Genomic DNA, 17,355 nt, shown 5'->3' with positions numbered 1-17,355 from the left:
TGTATTTCCACAGATAGGTTTAAAAATATAGCTAACGATGCCAGGAATACAAACTTTGACCTTTATCACTTGTATGTTCGAGAAGATCCCTAAAGAGCTTTTTGTTATGAAAGCTTATAGTCAAACCACCACAGCTGGAATTTAACACCTATTCACTTCCCTGACCTTGTTTTTTCCTGTTGTCCCACAAAACAGCAAAGCAATCTGGACAATATTGTTGACTGGGTAGAGAGCAGAAACCTACAAACCAAACTAAACATATCCAGGAATGCTGAATGGCAACAGTTCATCTCCACACATCACTTATGCAGGTGCAGTATGTCTACCCATTTGATAAATTTGTAATGGAACTTTCAGCAGGAAAGCAGATATTTCTGTGGTGTAGACTTGCATGCCCATTCCTTGAAGCAAATATTTAACTTCTTAGGAAGATACTCAACTACATTTAACATTCTTTAAAATCCTCATTGAAATCTTATATTTTGTTCTCTGAAGATTTAGAATTCTAAAACTCATTATTTCTGCTTTAACATCCTGCACTCACATACACGGGCTAGTCTTTCACTATACACAATAATTATTAATGAATTGTTGTAACAGCAGTTGGTGTTTTAGCAGATCAAGGCTAGGACTGCGTATTCAAGAGTTAACAATAAAACTCAGACAAATCACAGGATAACTGCTTAAGTGAAAGAAGGTGTGGAAAGATTGTTAGCGAGTAGATCAACATAGAAAAACTTCACGACGCCTCTTTAGTGTTTTCTTTCTTCCCCTTTGGAAACTGAATTATCTTAACCTCTCAAAAATGCATTTGATAATGCTGATCAATTGGAACCAGGAACAATCTGTCATATTATTGAAAGTTTGCTCTTGACTTTTCCTTGCAGGTTATTGAGAAGTCAATCAATAAGTCATCCCTTAAAGGTGGGGTTTTCAACCTTTTCCAGCATAAGTCACTTGTTTTCCTTAAAGAACTGTACACAGACCCTAAATGCCAAACCTCAAATAGCTTGATTAATCAACCAATGCATGTTCTTTTTTTTTTTAAAACAGGATTTGTGTTAGAAAAATAAAGCTTTAAGAAATGGATTGTGTAGGAGGGAGATGCAAGTTTACCTGGAAAACCAATAGATTTTTTTTCCCTTGGGGCAGATTTTTGTTTGCTTTAGATGGTTTTTTTGTTGTTGTTGTTTTCCCGGGGGGAGGCGGGGGGTGGCAATTGTGGACGAGGATGTTGGAAAATATTTTACTATTCCTATGAAATCATTAATACATTCAAATTGCTTTTTTTAAAACTTTTTGAATGGGTACCAACCTATTACACTACCCCTATCACGTGGAGATGTAGTTAGGATTAGTTAACACATTTCAAAGCTCAATAATCTAAAGTATTATTCTACATAAGAGTAACAAAATCAAACAAAATTTAAAAGTCTTTCTACATAAAATGAATCATCAACTGCTAAAGTTAGAAACACTCAAGATATTTCCACTTTTTTTCAGATGGAACTAAAAATATTGCCATTAGCTACTAATGTTATTTAAATTATATTATATTTTCTATTTTATACTCTATTCTACTAATATTGATAAACACCTGCAGTATCATAGTAGCAGTCACTGATGTATATAGTTGTTTAGCTAAAGCACATTACTCTAAAATAAATTTTTTACTGAATTTTTTAATTACTTCCTTTTTAAATAAGGTACAAAAACATTCAAATGAAAACGTTCATAGAGTATGAAAACAAGTTGTTCTATATTCAGATCAAACACTTACTGTTTGGGTCAAAAAATTACTAACAGCATTAACCCAAGTTATAGGTTTCTACAACAATCCATACTCTATCACAACAGTTATGATTTCAAAGGGTCAGAAAAATTATGTAAAAATCTCATTCAACGTGTTTATATCATTTGCAACTTTCAGTTGTATCTGCTGCCTTTGTTGACTGAGGCCCTTTTATCCTGCAAAAGGATCCATGTGGATCCAGTTTCAGATAGGGTCGGTCAGTACAGGCATCCATTCATTCATACCCAATAGCAGAACTGGACCCTGGACTAAGTGTTTTTTAGGATCGCAGAGTCAGTACAGCTATAGAACAGTGAGCTGGGTTCTACTCTGCCACATGCATAATCAGCAGAACTGTAATCTATGGTTCGGATCCTGCAGTTAGAAATATGCAGTTCAGACCCTTATGCCTGCACAAAGCACCGGTGAAGTAAGAGAGGGTCCACACAAGTGGGCCTCTGTGCTTGGGAGGGTCTGTCAGGGGCCTAAATTCTTCTTACCAAATCTTTATTACTGGTGATGAGGCAAGAGGCAGAAAGACAACATCTTGATTTGCAGATATCAGGCTAAATTTGCAGTAATAGCCATAAAAAAAAATCCATTGTCAACTGATTAAATTTTATACAGAGGTCATTAAGGAATACCCATGGAAACATTTTGGGGAGCACTTTTCAGAGGATACCACCACTTTGCCATTATATTCTCTTGACTTTTTAAACTGATCTATATTATTTAGGATGTTTTAGCATTGTAAGTGGCCGTGCAGCAGGGCCAAGTGCGCACTTAATAAATAAAGGCCCCAATACTGCACTTGACTTTGCATGAGAGAAACACTGTTCTTGTCTGTAGCCTCTTTGAAATCAATGCAGCTCTACACAGATGCAGAGGTTTACCCACACAGTCAGAGGCAGGATGGGGGCCAAAAATCATTTATTCATCTATTCACTACAATCTCTCCCCGTTGATTACAAGTGAGCTAATTTACCATTTTAATGGAACCATTAAGATGTAGCTCAATACCATAACAGAGTAACCATGTGACCTATTAATGGAATCCTTGTCCTTCTTCATCCCATTTCCAATTATTCTTTGGTTTTCCTCACTTGTTGCATCACATTTACTATTATTTATTACTTGCATTACCACACCGCCTAGGAGCCAGAGTCATGGATCCCACTGTGCTAGGTGCTGTACAAATGCAGAACAAAAAAACAGTGCCTGCCTTACATAGTCTCTACATAGGCACAGCAGTCTTCCTGCATGATCTACATAGTAGGAACGGGTCCTTAGATTAGAAGGTGCTCAGGATAGAGATCAAGTCTTTGCATATGTTCTTTGATATGCTTGGTACATTTGGGTACTGTCCATAGCAAGAAAGCAAGCCACAGCCTTTTGTCTCAGGATACATAACCCCCAGAAGCCCCTACAGAGGTACGGGCTGTGACACTATCATCAGCATTTTGACATTACTCAACACCATGTCTCTTTTTGAACTGACATTATAGACTCCAGAGAGTGGTTATCAGCACGTCATGGCTAAATTGGCATTTTTATTTGGGTGAGATAACTATATAACTCAGTCAAGACCAGACCAAGGTGACAAGAAAATTGTGAAAAACGTGTCCATTACTCAAGCAATACAGCTGCAGAATTCAGAAGTCACCCTTGACTGCACACTGGGCGGAGCGGAGGGAGGGGGTCAATGTTGTGGCTATGGCCAAGAATGGCTACTGCCATCACCAACTTATTAAAACACCTGTTTCTCCTTGACATGGTCCACAGCCAACCTTTCCTTTGTCACATCTCAGTAATGGTACTGTAATGAGCTCCTCACTGTGTTTCTCTTGAAATGCATCTGGAAGCTGAAACATGGCTGCTGCCTTGTTAGGAGGAGGAAGATCAGTAATGTGGACTTGCCCTCCATGGCCTACACTGGCTGCAAGTATTTCAAACAGTTCTAGCTCTTTGTATTAGTATATGAAGTCATTCATTTAGGTCTCTGAGTATACGAACAATCTCCTCTTGCCTTATGTGCCTTCCCAGCAGTTACATTCAGTTTGAGAGGTCTACTGTTAAGTTAGGGTCAGAGACTTTAAGGTCAGAAGGGATCACTGGTCAATTATTATTAATTTATATATATTACAGTAGCACATAGAGACTCCAATCAGAGATGTGGACCTCATTGGGCTAGGCACTGTACACACATATAATGAACGCCACAAAGAGTCTCTTACAATCCAAGCAGCAATCAAAACCATATTATAAGGTAGGGTCTTCCAGGAGTTAGCCTGGATATCACTTTTTTGGGGGTTTATATTATTATTATTTGCATTGCAGTACTACATAGAACACCCAGTCATGGGCCAGGACCCCATTCTGCATCTGCTACCATTTTCTCCCTGTTCCTCTCTAATTAGTTGGAAATGGATCATTCTGTGCCAGGGGGCTTGAGATGGATGACAGAGCAAGGACTTATACTGTCTGGCTGGTTGCTCTCTCTTAAGACTTATAATATCTGGGGGGAAAGGGAGCCTCTTTGCTTTGCTTAGATACTTTGCCAATGCACCCGATATATTGATCAAATAAACTAACTTATGTCAGAGGCTGTTTGACAAAAGACAAGACTCTGAAAATCATTGTAAATAGGTCACTTTTCTGGAGTGTGCCTGTCTTTAAAAAAAAGAGAGAGATCAGGACTTGTATAAAGAAAAACAAAAAAGTCACAGAATCTCAAACCACTACAATCAATGCAGCATCATAAGAGCAAGCTGTCAACAGTTCTTGCTAGCACAGGAAATACTGCCTCCAAGTTAGAGCTCCCTAGCCAGTGACATAGGGCTAGTGCTTAGGTTACATCAGGGTAATTGCTGTCAGCGTCTGCTAACAAGGCACACCACAACAGAATGCCCAAGAGAGACCTATGGAGATTGTGGAGACCTCTAAGAAAGCAAATCAACTAAGGAGCATTGAGGAATACCCTAAGCCCCTCGTATAGCTGATCCTTTATCTCATAACTGAACTTTAAGCAGTGGCCAACCAGGAACTGTTGTTAACAGATTACTACCATGACTGCTATATAGCACACATGTTCCACAGTTTAGTCCTCAGTGTCCAGGCCAACTTCACATTATTAAATCAACATACTGTCAGCTACATGACAGAAACCTTATCCATCAACAGAACATTGTAGGTTGCTCAACAACCTCAGTTAAAAAGAATCCAAATCACAATTATTAACCAAAAAATGTAACAAAATGGTAATTGATATGTACTCTTCCTTATTTGTTCCAACACAATCATTATTTCTTCTGAGATTTTGGTGTATTTGCTACAACTGTATACGATATTTAAAACAAAAAAAGATTAATTTGTCATTGGATCACAATTTGTCACCATAATACAACATTACTTTCCAGTCAGCAAGTTTGGATTCCAAATCTATACACACATTTTGTACTGGTATAATGTTGTCAGTTAGGGTTGTGATTTTTTTTTTTAACTGAAATAGTTATACCAGTACTACCCCTAGTGTGGGCACAGTTACACTGGTATAAAACACTGGTACAGCTTATTCCCTTACCTGCATGGGAATAGCTACACAGGAATAAACCACCTTTATATCAATAAAATCAATACATCATCAGGGGTTGCACTGCTTTAGCTGTACCAATATAATTAAAATGGTAAAATCTGTGAGTAGCTAGAACCCTTTGTTATAAAGTTATAAATATATTTCTGTTCCTGAAAACAAGTGTATTGTCATTAATAAAACCCACTCAGTGAAGCAACAACCTGCATTCTGCCTATGCTGAGCTAAGCAACACAATGATCCTGATCAGATGTTAAATGATAAATACATTAAATGAAAATCTGTATTCAAATGGCTTGCCATACACATCCCCCCCCTCCCCCAAGATAATCTACTAACAAGCCATCCAGCCAAGGGTTTCATAGCCATCCCAATCACCACGGTGCCTGAGTGCCACTGAAGCATATGGGCTGATTTTCAGAGGAGCTGAGCTCCCATTGAGAAAGTCAATACGTCTGAAAATCTGGCCACTGCCAGTTTGTTCCTGATCACTACGGCTTAAAGCTGTCAGGCTATTTCTTTGTTTACATTTGTGCAAGGAAGAAAAACTGGGTGTGATCTCTTCATAACAGCAGTAATAAATGGAGTGCCAAGTGACTTCATCTGAGGCTCATTCCTCAAGCTTGGCAATATACGAGCCTCCAAGAGGGCTCTGTTGTTTCATTTCACCCAGCCTGAGATGCACAGGTCCTGCAGTCACAGGGCGAGACGGCAGGGAAGGGGCTCTCCGCCTGCACAAGGGAGCAGGGCCTATCATTTTAGCGTAACCAGGTTGCCATGGCAGGATCCTGCCCTTTTCTTGCAGTTTGCTGGGCTGGGACCGCGGCGCTGGGTGTGCCACAGACAATGGCGTCAGGAACAACCTGTCAGCTCCTGCCGGAACGCCGCTGCGGCCGCCGCCCTGCAGGACCTTGGCCAGGCAGCCCCGGGCGGAGAGGAGACCTAGATCGGTCCCCTAGTAATGCCACCTTCCAACACCAGCTCTCAGCCTCCCCCGGGGGGGGGGGCCTGCAAGGCCAGCGACCCTCCTAGGCCCCCTCCCAAAAGAAGGGAGCTTTTCCCAGTCCAACCTCCCCTTCCCAAAGGAGAGCGGACCCCCTAATGCCAGAGCCCGCTGTGTCCTTTCCTGGGCGGGTTGCGCGGCTCCCGCCCGGGGGCCGGGCCCTGCTGGAACAAACAAAGGCGAGCCGGGCCCCCTGCGCCCCAGCCAGCCACATGGCGAGAGAGCCGGGGTCCCCGGCGCTGCCGGGACGCCGCTGGCGGGACGCCTCTCCCCAGCCCAGGGAGAGGGGGGAGGAGGAGGGGGGCAATCCCCACCCATCGCTCGCTCGCTCCCTTCCTTCCCCCGAGAGCGGACCGGGGAGCCGGTTCCAGGGCGGGGCTGGCTGCCCAGCACCAGCCGAAGCCCAGCCGGACACATCAGCCCCCAGCTACCGGGCAGGGCCCTAGAGGGGCGCAGCCCCCTGCAGCCGCGGGGCAGCAGCCCAGCCAGCCGGACATCGGAAAAAGCGAAGCCGGGGTTTGGGGAGCGGCGGCAGCCGCGGGACCCGAGGGGAGCGCCCGCTGCGGGCCCCGCGCTCACCCGCTCCGGTGCTTGCTGTCCATCCGCTTCTTCTGCCTGACGGGCTGCAGGGGGATGTTATCGGTCATGGCCGCGGCGGCTGGGCGCAGCCGGGGAGGAGCGGAGTGGGATCGGCTTCCCAGCAGCGCCTCGGCCCGGCCTCTCCGCGGTCTGACAGCGCCGGGGAGGGGGGCTGGGCTAGGCCGGGCTTCCAGCACGCAGGTAACGTGCCCACTCGCCGCCTGCCACTCGCACCGGCCGGGCTCAGGCCCCTCCGCCGGGCGCTGCACCCCTTCTGCACCTCCTCCAGCTGAGCTACTGGCACTGCACCCGTATACCCCACCCCAGCCCCCTCCTCACCCACGGGTCACTGCACCCCTAGACCCTACCCGCTGGACACTGCACCCCAACCCACATCCTCACCGAGGGACACTGCACCCCACACCCCATCTACTGGTCACTACACCCCTAAAACCCACCCGCCTGACACTGCACCCCTAACCCCCATCCTCACCCACTGGACACTACACCTCACATCCTATCTACTGGCAGTGCACCCCTACACCCCACCCCTAACCCCTATCTTCACCCACTGGACACTGCACCCCACACACCATCTACTGAACACTGCACCCCTAAAACCCACTCGCCCGACACTGCACCCCAACCCTCACCTACTGGACACTGCACTTCTAAACCCCACATGCTTGACGCTGCACCCCCACACCCCATCTACTGGTCACTGCACCTCTAAACCCCAACCGCCCGACACTGCACATCACACCCCATCTACTGGCCACTGCACCCCTAAACCACACCCACTGGCCACTGCACCTCTAAACCCCACCTGCTCAACACTATACCTCCAACCCATCTACCGTCCACTGCACCCAAAAACCCCATCTGCTCGACACTGCACCCCTAAACCACACCTGCTCGACAGTGCACCCCCACACCCCATCTACAGCTCACTGAACTCCTAAACCACATCCACTGGACACTGCATTCCATGTGCTGCACCTGCCCATACACCTCTGGTCACTGCATCCCTTCCCACTGCACCTGCCCACAACCCCTCTGGGAAACTGCCCTCAAGCCCTATACCTCCCCCCCTGCACTTTCATGCCCCAGGCACTGGGTACTGAACCCCCTCCCACTGCACCCCTTCATCCTATCTACTTGTCACGGTTCCCTCTCTCAGATACCCTCCCAACTACTACCCAACACCCACCCCGGCAGGTACTGGTCCCCTTTACCTCACTGACTTCCTGCACTCCGGCCCCTGGGCACTGATCCCTGACACTGTCCTTACAACCCCACCACCACCATCACCAATTTAGGTCAGTACAGTTCCCTCCTATGGCTACTCAAACCAGCTGGACTAAACACTATCCCAGTGGTTCTCAAACTTTTGTACTGGTGACCCCTTTCACATAGCAAGCCTCTGAGTGCGACCCCCCCCTTATAAATTAAAACCACTTTTTTATATAGTTAAGACCATTATAAATGCTGGAGGCAAAGCGGAGTTTGGGGTGGAGGTTGACAGCTTGCGACGGGTCACGTAATAACCTCATGACCCCCTGAGAGGTCCCGATCCCCAGTTTGAGAACCCCTGCGCTATCCGCTTTACATTCCCATGCTCTGTGCCCCTACAGCCTCTCCAGGCATCCCATCCCACAACACAGCTGCCTCCTCCTCCTCCTCAAACAACAAGTTTCAGACCCACTGTTCCCCCTACTACACCCCAGCTCCCTTTTCTGTCCCTACAACTCTCACAGTCGGTGTGTTAAGTACTTCCTCCCACTGCCTTCTGATCACCCTTGAGCTTCTTCATAGTTCTTCATAGTTCTCCCTCTCCCCCAGCTGCTGTAACTTTCTGCCTGCTCCTGGCAACACCCCAAGCACTGGATCCGTCACTGGGAAGACACTGGTGGGGGAAAAGAGGACTGGAGTTTGACACGGGGACTTAAGGGGGAGCAGACATGTTGCTAGTGGTTGGGAGGCTGCCAGGAACCAAGGGTTTCAGGTGGGGATGAGGGTGGAGATCAGGGGTGCAGGAGGAGATGCTGAGGGAAGGACTAGCACTTGTCTTGCCTGGCTAACTAACGCAATGTGGGGAGGCGGAAGCAATCCACACCATGATACAAGGCTACCATGAGGTCCTCCACTTGGAGTGTCAGTAAAGAGTGCCCCCTCTCCTCAGGAGATGCAGGATCAGCAGATGGGTGGCTGTTCCCTTGTCCCCCACTAAGAATGGCAGGAGAGCATCCTCTCTTTCCTGGAGCAGTCAGGGATGACCAGATACCAGCACCCAGGATGCATCTGCTTGGGTAGTCTAAGCTCTTCTCTTCTGACTATAGCCAGCATCCCCTGCTGGGGTGGTGCTGGCAGAGCTGCTGGAGTGTAGAGTCTAAGCACTAAAACATCAGGGCTTGTGCACATTAGGCTAAATGATGGGTGGGTGAGTTTTGTTAGATGTTTTAAAGCCTTAGGCTATGTCTACACTGTGCACCTTACAATCGTGTGGCCGTGCCGCTGCAGCTGCATCATTGTAAGGTGCACCGTGTAGCCGCTCTTTGTCGCCGGGAGAGGGGTCTCCCGGTGACAAAATAAAACTGCCCCGAACAAGGGGCGGTCCACACCGGTGCTTTGTCATTAAAACTTGTTGCTGCAGGATATGAAAAAACCACACCCCTGAATGACAAAAGTTTTAACAACGAAAATGCAGTGTAGACATAGCCTTAGCGTGGACAGGGTGAGCTGTATTTTAACACATAATTAGGCTAATACAATACCAAACCCCACCTTTTATCCATAGTGATGCATAGGGCAATTCACCCCTCTCAGAGCTATTGTGTTATTCTATCTGCCGACTCAGGCAGACATTGCTATATCATTTACACTCAGTTCATGTTTTCAAGCTTTCCTTTGCAACCATGAAAACTAGAACTCACTTAAAAAAAGAGAGAGAGACAAAGTGGGTGAGATATCTTTTATTGGACCAACTTTTACTGGTGAGCGTGAAGCTCTCGAGATTACACAGAGCTCTTCTTCAGATTTGAAGAAGCGCTCCCTAAAAGCTTGACTTTCTCACCAACAGAAGTTGGTCCAATCAAAGATATTATCTCACACACTTTGTCTTTGTAATATCCTGCGACCAACGTGGCTACAACAACACTGCGAAAGAAAGAAAGCAAGCTCAGATTCTGACATAAATACCTGACTACAGAATGCCTCAATGTGGGCTTGCTTCCTTCTCCACCTGAAAATCTTCCTGTGGTGGGGCAGGGCCTGGACCCAAGGTCTGTCACCTCCCAGGTAGGTGCCCTAACCACTGTACTACAGTCATTCCTACTCATGCTCTTTCTATGTGGCCCACTGACTGCTCCACTGTGGATAAATGCTAAAATAGTCACTGGACCAGCGAAAGAGTGTAAGCAGGAATGACTGTAATCCAGTGGTCAGGGCACCCAGCTGGGAAGTGGGACCAGAGGCGCAGACTTTCTGATTTTCCCAGGGTGCTTGACCCCTGCCCCCACTCCTCCCCTTCCCCAAGGCCGCACCCTGCCTCTTCCTGCTCCTCCCCTTCCCCCCCGCCACTGAACAACTGATCAGCAGAGGATGGGAGGGAGGACCTGATTGGCAGGGCCTGCCAGTGGGTGCTAAGCACCCACTATTTTTTTTCCATACGTGCTCCAGCCCCAGAGCACCCACGGAGTCTGCGCCTATGGGTGGGACCAGCCCCCCTTTCCACCCATTCTTTCATGAGGTATCTACAGTGGAAGAGCTTCATCAGGAGAGAATGAGAGATACCCCACATCAGATTGTCCCCTTGCTCAATGATTAGAAAGTACACCTACGAGATGGGAGACCTCTCTTCAAGTTGTTTCTCCCCCTTGTGCAGGGAGGGGGGAATTGAAGCTGGGTTTCCCATGTCCCAGGTGAGTACTCTAACTATCTTCTCCCTGGTTGGATTTTGAATGGGACTCAATCTGATCAGTGTGCTCAGAGGCCACATACTGGCTTGAGCCCTACACATGACTTTGGCAAATGTGGAGACTACCATCAGCAAAACTTTTGCTAAGAAAACTTATCCTATAAGGAAGTTGTTTTAGGAAAGAAGCACTGTGCATATTATCACATAGTTTCTCCTTGATTAGCATATATTTTAATGAGTGTTGCTAAAAGAACCTTACTTCTCTGAATGGGTTTTTATATCATCCATTTTTACATAAATATAAATTTGAAATCATTGTTCTCTTAATATACTGAAAAGTGGAAAGTATTCTATTTTAGCTGTAAGTTAGTTAAAACCTACTCTCTTTGCCTGTCTTTCATTCATCTTGAAAGCTGTCCAGGTTTGATACAAGGAAAATGCATGATAGAAAGTTATTAACTTTATCATTATTTTATTTATTATTTGTTAAGCAACAGTGCAAGTGTGCCCATGCTAGGATGAAAGGTGCTACATTTCAGCTCAGATGTTTTAAAACCCTAGTGCCAGCAGGGTAAGCATGTGCTGTGTTGTACAGGATACAGTTCCTGTCCCTAAGAATTTACAACCGAAGGCTCTGATCCCACAGAGACTTATGCATGTGTTTAACTTTACACACCCTGAGTAGTCCATTGATTTTAAAGTTAAGTGCTGGAACAATTTTTATAGTGGGGGTTCTGATGATGGAAACCATATATTTGGTGTTTGTGGTTACTACTTCAAGCTGGGGGGGGGGAGGGGTGTGGTAGCACCCCCAGCACCTCGAGTTCCAGCACGACTGCTGAGTCTCATTGCCCATCCTCACACTCAAGAGGGCAATTGAAGTGGGATTCCCTTAATTCCCCATAACCAGTCCACCTCAGAAAATGTCACATATGGTTATATAGGAAGCATCTTTTTATGACATTTTTCCTCAGTATTAAAATGCCATCTCCTTCAGTTGCAGGAATAAATTGAGTGGGATGTTTTATTGTGAGATAGAAACAGGCTGGTAACATTCTCTCAAAGTGATAATTTAATAAGAGTAGCAATCAAGGCACGTAAACAGGGTATTATATTATAGCCAAGAAATGCTTTGAGAGGTAATGTAATTGGTAGTAGCCACAAAACCACTCCTAACTGTAGTCTTAGACTGAAAACGTAAGTCTGTTTGTAACTGATATAAATCCCCCCCCCAAAAGTGTTATTCACTTTGACTCTGATTGGCACAAATAAGAGCTTTAAAAGATTATGTTGTGCATCACAATTTGGCCCCAGTTCCCCATGCTTCGGGATGGAAATAAGTTGCACTGGTCCTTTCCCTAGTGCAGCTGATGTCCTCGTCTGTGCCAGTTCCTCACACCTGCCTGAGTATTCCCCTTCCACAGAAATAACTCAGCCCCATGCTGTGACACACAATGCTGGTAATTCTAGCAGAGAAGTAAGGTGGTTCATAGCATGGTTCACAAGTTGGCCCTTCGCTGTTACAGGAATCTTTGCATAATCATCCGAGTGACAATGAACATTAATAGAGATACAGCAACAACAATAGAAGCACTCTCACAGACCTTGAGAGACAGCCAGTCCTTGCTTACAGACATTCCCCCAACCTGAAGCAAATACTCATGAGCAACCACACACCACCCAACAAAAACACTAACCCAGGAACCTATCCTTGCAACAAAGCCCATTGCCAACTGTGTCCACATATATATTCAGGGGACACCATCATAGGACCTAATCACATCAGCCACACTGATTGTGGAAATGGGCCATCCTGATTACACTACAAAAGTTTTTTTTTCTCCTGCTGATAATAGCTTAACTGATTACTTCGTTATAATTGGTATGGCAACACCCATTTTTTCATGTTCTCTGTGTGTACACATATATCATCCTACTGTATTTTCCACTGCACGCATCCGATGAAGTGGGCTGTAGCCCACGAAAGCTTATGCTCAAATAAATTTGTTAGTCTCTAAGGTGCCACAAGTTCTCCTGTTCTTTTTGTTATTCCACAGTCCACTGATTCACTAACAGAGTGTCTTGCGGTACAAAGAAGCAATCTTTGAGAGTCAAACTCCTGTGGACTTTCATTTCCCACCCTCATTTTGTGTTGTGCTGTTTTTCATTTTGTATTGAGAAAATCACAGTAAAAAACAGTAGCCTTCAGAAATGATCTAGGCTGGACTGTAGCCAAATGGGCAAAGCACTTTTTGGGTAGGATTAGCCTTGTTAAAGACATTGCATACACTCTCTTGGGAATAGCAGCCACGCAGTCCCCTTGTTCACCAACCCTTGATTTAGATGGGGAAAAAATATGATGCATATTTCCTCTGTATTTTCTGGATGAATATGAGACAGTCCCCATAAAAAAAGTCTATGACTAGGGGCTGAGGAGTTCAGTCTGTTAAATCAAGTGCCATAAAACCCACTCTGGTTTCTCTGATGCCACTAGCTTCTCTCTCTGACATTTAGTTTTTGCATGCACAGAGCCTGAGGCAAACAAGGAAGCCCTGGAAAGACCTGTGTGCCACCCAATTCCTACCTCATAACTGCTCATTAGAAAGGGACTAATTATTGTTCACAGCTTTAATTCATTACCTTTGTTTTCTTCTCTCAGGCCCAACCTATGCCCCCCAGGTTGTTCTAAATCAGTGAGTCTCAAACTTTTGTACTGGTGCCCCCTTTCACATAGCAAGCCTCTGGGTGTGATTCCCCCCCCCCCCCCTTATAAATTAAAAACACTTTTTAATATATTTAACACCATTATAAATGCTGGAGGCAAAGCGGGGTTTGGGGTGGAGGCTGACAGCTTGCGACTCCCCATATAATAACCTCATGATCCCTTGAGGGGTCCCAACCCCCAGTTTGAGAACCCCTGTTCTAAATGTTGATTAAGTTGATGCAATAGTGTCCCATTAAACTTAAAGGTTGGCAGAGCTTTTCCTACTTTTTTTTTCCTGAGTGATTTAGGACAGCACCAATTCTGATCCAACTGGCAACCTACTATCATAGCTATATTGCAGGAAGAGTTTATTGCTATTTATTGAGCACCAAGGTGCTTTTCATTGTTAAAGTGTAGAAGAATTTGTTAAAGAACAGCATTTTTTAAAGGTCAAAGGGCAAGCCCACATTTTTATCCAATCAGCTGTACAAAGCCAAACCAGGTGATTTAAATACCTTTTTCTATTACAGCGAAGAGAAGCTTCTGTTTTGTTATATGCTAAATACATTTGTGAGTCTTTTGAGAGCCACAAAACAAAGGCACATAGATAGGCACCGCTCTGATATTTTACTGATGGAGTTGCAGCAAATGGCTTCACATTCTTTATCTGTTCTTCCACTACCGATGCTCCAACAGCAGTGCTGGCTAGATTTCTCCGGTTACCAATGGTATCTGGGAGCAGGCATGGAGAAGCAAGGGGATTTTAAAGGGATGCTCTACTGCTCTGTATGCATCTTTTCTTGCCTACATCACCGATCTCATTTCTTCTTCCCTCCTTCCACTCAACAGCTCTTTTTGTTTCCTTCTCCCACTTTTTCATCATGTCTCTTTCCATGCTGCTCCTAACGCCTGGATCTCCCTGACATTCCTGTTGCATTAGCCAGCTACTCTGTCTTCATTCAGATCTTTCATTCGCTGACTCCTGCTCATTACATTTGATGTTACTGAAAATTACCAGTGGTACATCGCTCTTACACAACATGTGGAGGACAGTGAGAAATACCACTTTTACGTTACAATCCCTTCCGTAGCACCTCTCTCTGTATTTTGTCAAATTTAGGGCGATATCCTGCAAATTTAGGGCCATTCCTGCCCAAGCCTTAGTAACATAGGGGCCTTTCTCTATACTAGGGAAATTCATCAATCTACGACCCTGCTCAGAACAAAGTTTAGATGACACAGTGGTAAAGAGAGAGGCAAGTGAGTGAGGTAATATATTTTATTAGACCAACTTTTGTTGGTGGCAGAGACAAGTTTTCAAGCTTCACAGAGCTCTTCTTCAGGTCTGGAAAAGGTAACCAGGTTAAGATATTACCTCACTCACCTTGTCTCTCTCATATCCTGGAACCAACACAGGTACATCAACATTTGTGCTGCCCTCATGCAGAAATATACCCAAATAGCCCAACAGTAGTCTTACATTAAGACTACTCAAGTGAGTAAGATTTGCAGAGTTGAGTTCTTTGAGCTGATTCAAAGTCTACCAAAGCACTGAAAAGACTTCTATTCCTAAAGATGCAAATAGGTGCCTAGTGGGATATCAGAAGTGCCTAGGACCCAGATCCTCAAAGGTATTTAAGTGCCTGACTCTCACTGAAATCAAATGGAGTTAGGTGCCTAGATGCTTTTGCAAATCCCACTAGTCACCCATCTGCACCTTTAGGTGCCTTTTAAAATCTGGCCCAAAAGTTACTTGTGGCAGAGACCTTGTCTGTAGAGCTGGTCAACATTATTGTAAAAGTATTTGTGCTATTTTAAAAACCAGCTTATGGGTATGGTTGAAATTTTGTCATTAAAAATTTTTGAAATTTTTTGAAATTGTCCCCACTTTTTTTTTTTTTTACCCGCTCTTCTTATGTGTAAAGTGCCATGCACATTCCTGATGCTGTAATAATAAACAGTTTCACCAAGCCCAAGCACTCAAAAATTATGAGCCAGGACCCCCCCCAAAAAAACATGTGGGTCCCATTTTCAAGCTTTTCCCCACCACCACCCAGGACTAGAAACTTCCTTTAAAAAAAATATAAGTGAAAGCACAACAGTCTCTTGACTTTAGGAACTGAGGCTTTAATAAAAATGCCAAATATTGTGAGACTCATGATTAAAGTGCAAGAATCAGCAACACTGAATAAATGTTGTTCTGCACCTTAAAAGTTTGTGATATTTTAGCTTTGAATTATCCTCAGGCTTTTGTGGCTACACTTCTACTACTCCAATAGCAGGTGGCTCACTTGGCGTATTAACTGTTCTTTAGGGTTTCCATTTAATACAAAGTCAAACTTAGCAGCGCATAACTCTTGTTCAGATGTAACTAACGTAAAACATGCAAATAAATATCTGTGACCTGTTCTTTGCTGTGGGAAAATTGTTCTCTGCATTCCTTTCCCACTGCCCTCCTCCTACCTCACTTTCCTACCCTTTATCCAACATTGTCTGTTCCTATAAGACCTAAGTGGAGGGCATATTACCCCACAACTGCCTACTGTGGGGTTCTTACACCTTCATCTAAGCTAAAGCATCTGGTACTGGTTACTGCAAGAGACAGGATGCTAGACTATATGAACCTTGGGTCTGATCCACTATGGAAATTCCTATATGCCATTTCTGCTGTGTTTTTGACTTGATGATTGCATTTGCTAGACATAGTCAGGGACTGTGCCTTTTATTTGCTTCTCAGGCTCTACAGAAATACTGAATACTAATATATTATGTTGGCTTTTTTATTTGGGAAGGTTAATATGAATGTCTTACTGGATACGTTGGACTTAATCTGTGTTTGCTTAGTTCTGTTTGCCTCTGTGCATATGGCATGTCATTTTCAAAATTTAATAATCAAACTATTCAAAATACTGAGATAATGGTAATGGCCCTGCTTTTCTATCCATGTACTACTGCATGGACAAGACACACATGAAGTTACCATGATTTCACATGAGAAACAGATAACTGCACACTGAAATTGGTAATTCTGATTATTTGTGCATGCTATTACTTGACTTCTGTACACACAAATTAAGTGTACAATTTGTGCATGCTTTTGCGCATCTTATGTGTGTGAGAATTTAGCTCCCACGTGTATCATACTTTCCACATGGCAGCGGGACTGTGTTTGCAATTCCATCATTTGTAAGGTAGAGACATCTGAAACTGCGAGAGTAGAGATTTGGTTGCTAAGGGATTGAAAAGTTGCAGTCATGCATTAACTCTGCAGCAGACCATTTCATGTGCTGCATTACTTCCACTGGCTACTGATTCATTTCAGGGAGTGACAAGGGAGAAGGCAGACTCATCCTGTTTCTTCAGGCAATACTGAAACACACTCAGCCTATTAAATTCACTCTTCTGAAAAAAGAACAAGTACCGGAATGAACACATGCAAGAGCAGCCTGTTCCCAGTGGCTTAATGCACACACACAGTCACTACCTCCGTGCATAATGCCTAGGTCGGAGGAAGCATTTTTACAACAGAAATGCAAATGTGAGATCTGTGATGCCAAGGCAGGAATGATTAGCAATATGGTAGCAATGTACATGTGCCCTAAGTCTACACATGATGCATTCATCTCTTAAATTTATCTTTTAAATGTCTGAACTCAGACAAGGTTACTGCAATTAATTGGCAAGTTAATCACTACCAGACTATAATGTGCTGTTAGCACCTGTATCTCTGATCTGGACGGATGGCTTTGATATTATTTTTTCTTTTGACAAG

General features: G+C 44.5%; 1 protein-coding gene across 3 annotated transcripts in view; it reads right to left on the bottom strand.

The window, feature by feature from the left end:
- The window catches only part of ATP9A (ATPase phospholipid transporting 9A (putative)), a 107,120-nt gene that overhangs the window by 80,896 nt on the left and 8,869 nt on the right, over positions 1-17,355 (bottom strand). For 2 of the 3 annotated variants that reach the window (XM_037915924.2, XM_043527038.1), the window contains exon 1: positions 6,964-7,139. The exons of the other annotated variant lie outside the window; for it this stretch is intronic. In XM_037915924.2, coding sequence (XP_037771852.1) covers positions 6,964-7,031 — 68 coding nt within the window. In that variant the 5' untranslated portion in view covers positions 7,032-7,139. Of the gene's footprint in view, positions 1-6,963; positions 7,140-17,355 lie in introns of those variants that run through there. 3 annotated transcript variants of the gene reach the window in all.

The sequence above is a fragment of the Chelonia mydas genome, chromosome 13 (genome assembly GCF_015237465.2).
Source record: "Chelonia mydas isolate rCheMyd1 chromosome 13, rCheMyd1.pri.v2, whole genome shotgun sequence".
Taxonomy (NCBI): domain Eukaryota; kingdom Metazoa; phylum Chordata; order Testudines; family Cheloniidae; genus Chelonia; species Chelonia mydas.
This window is presented reverse-complemented; position numbering and strand designations above follow the sequence as displayed.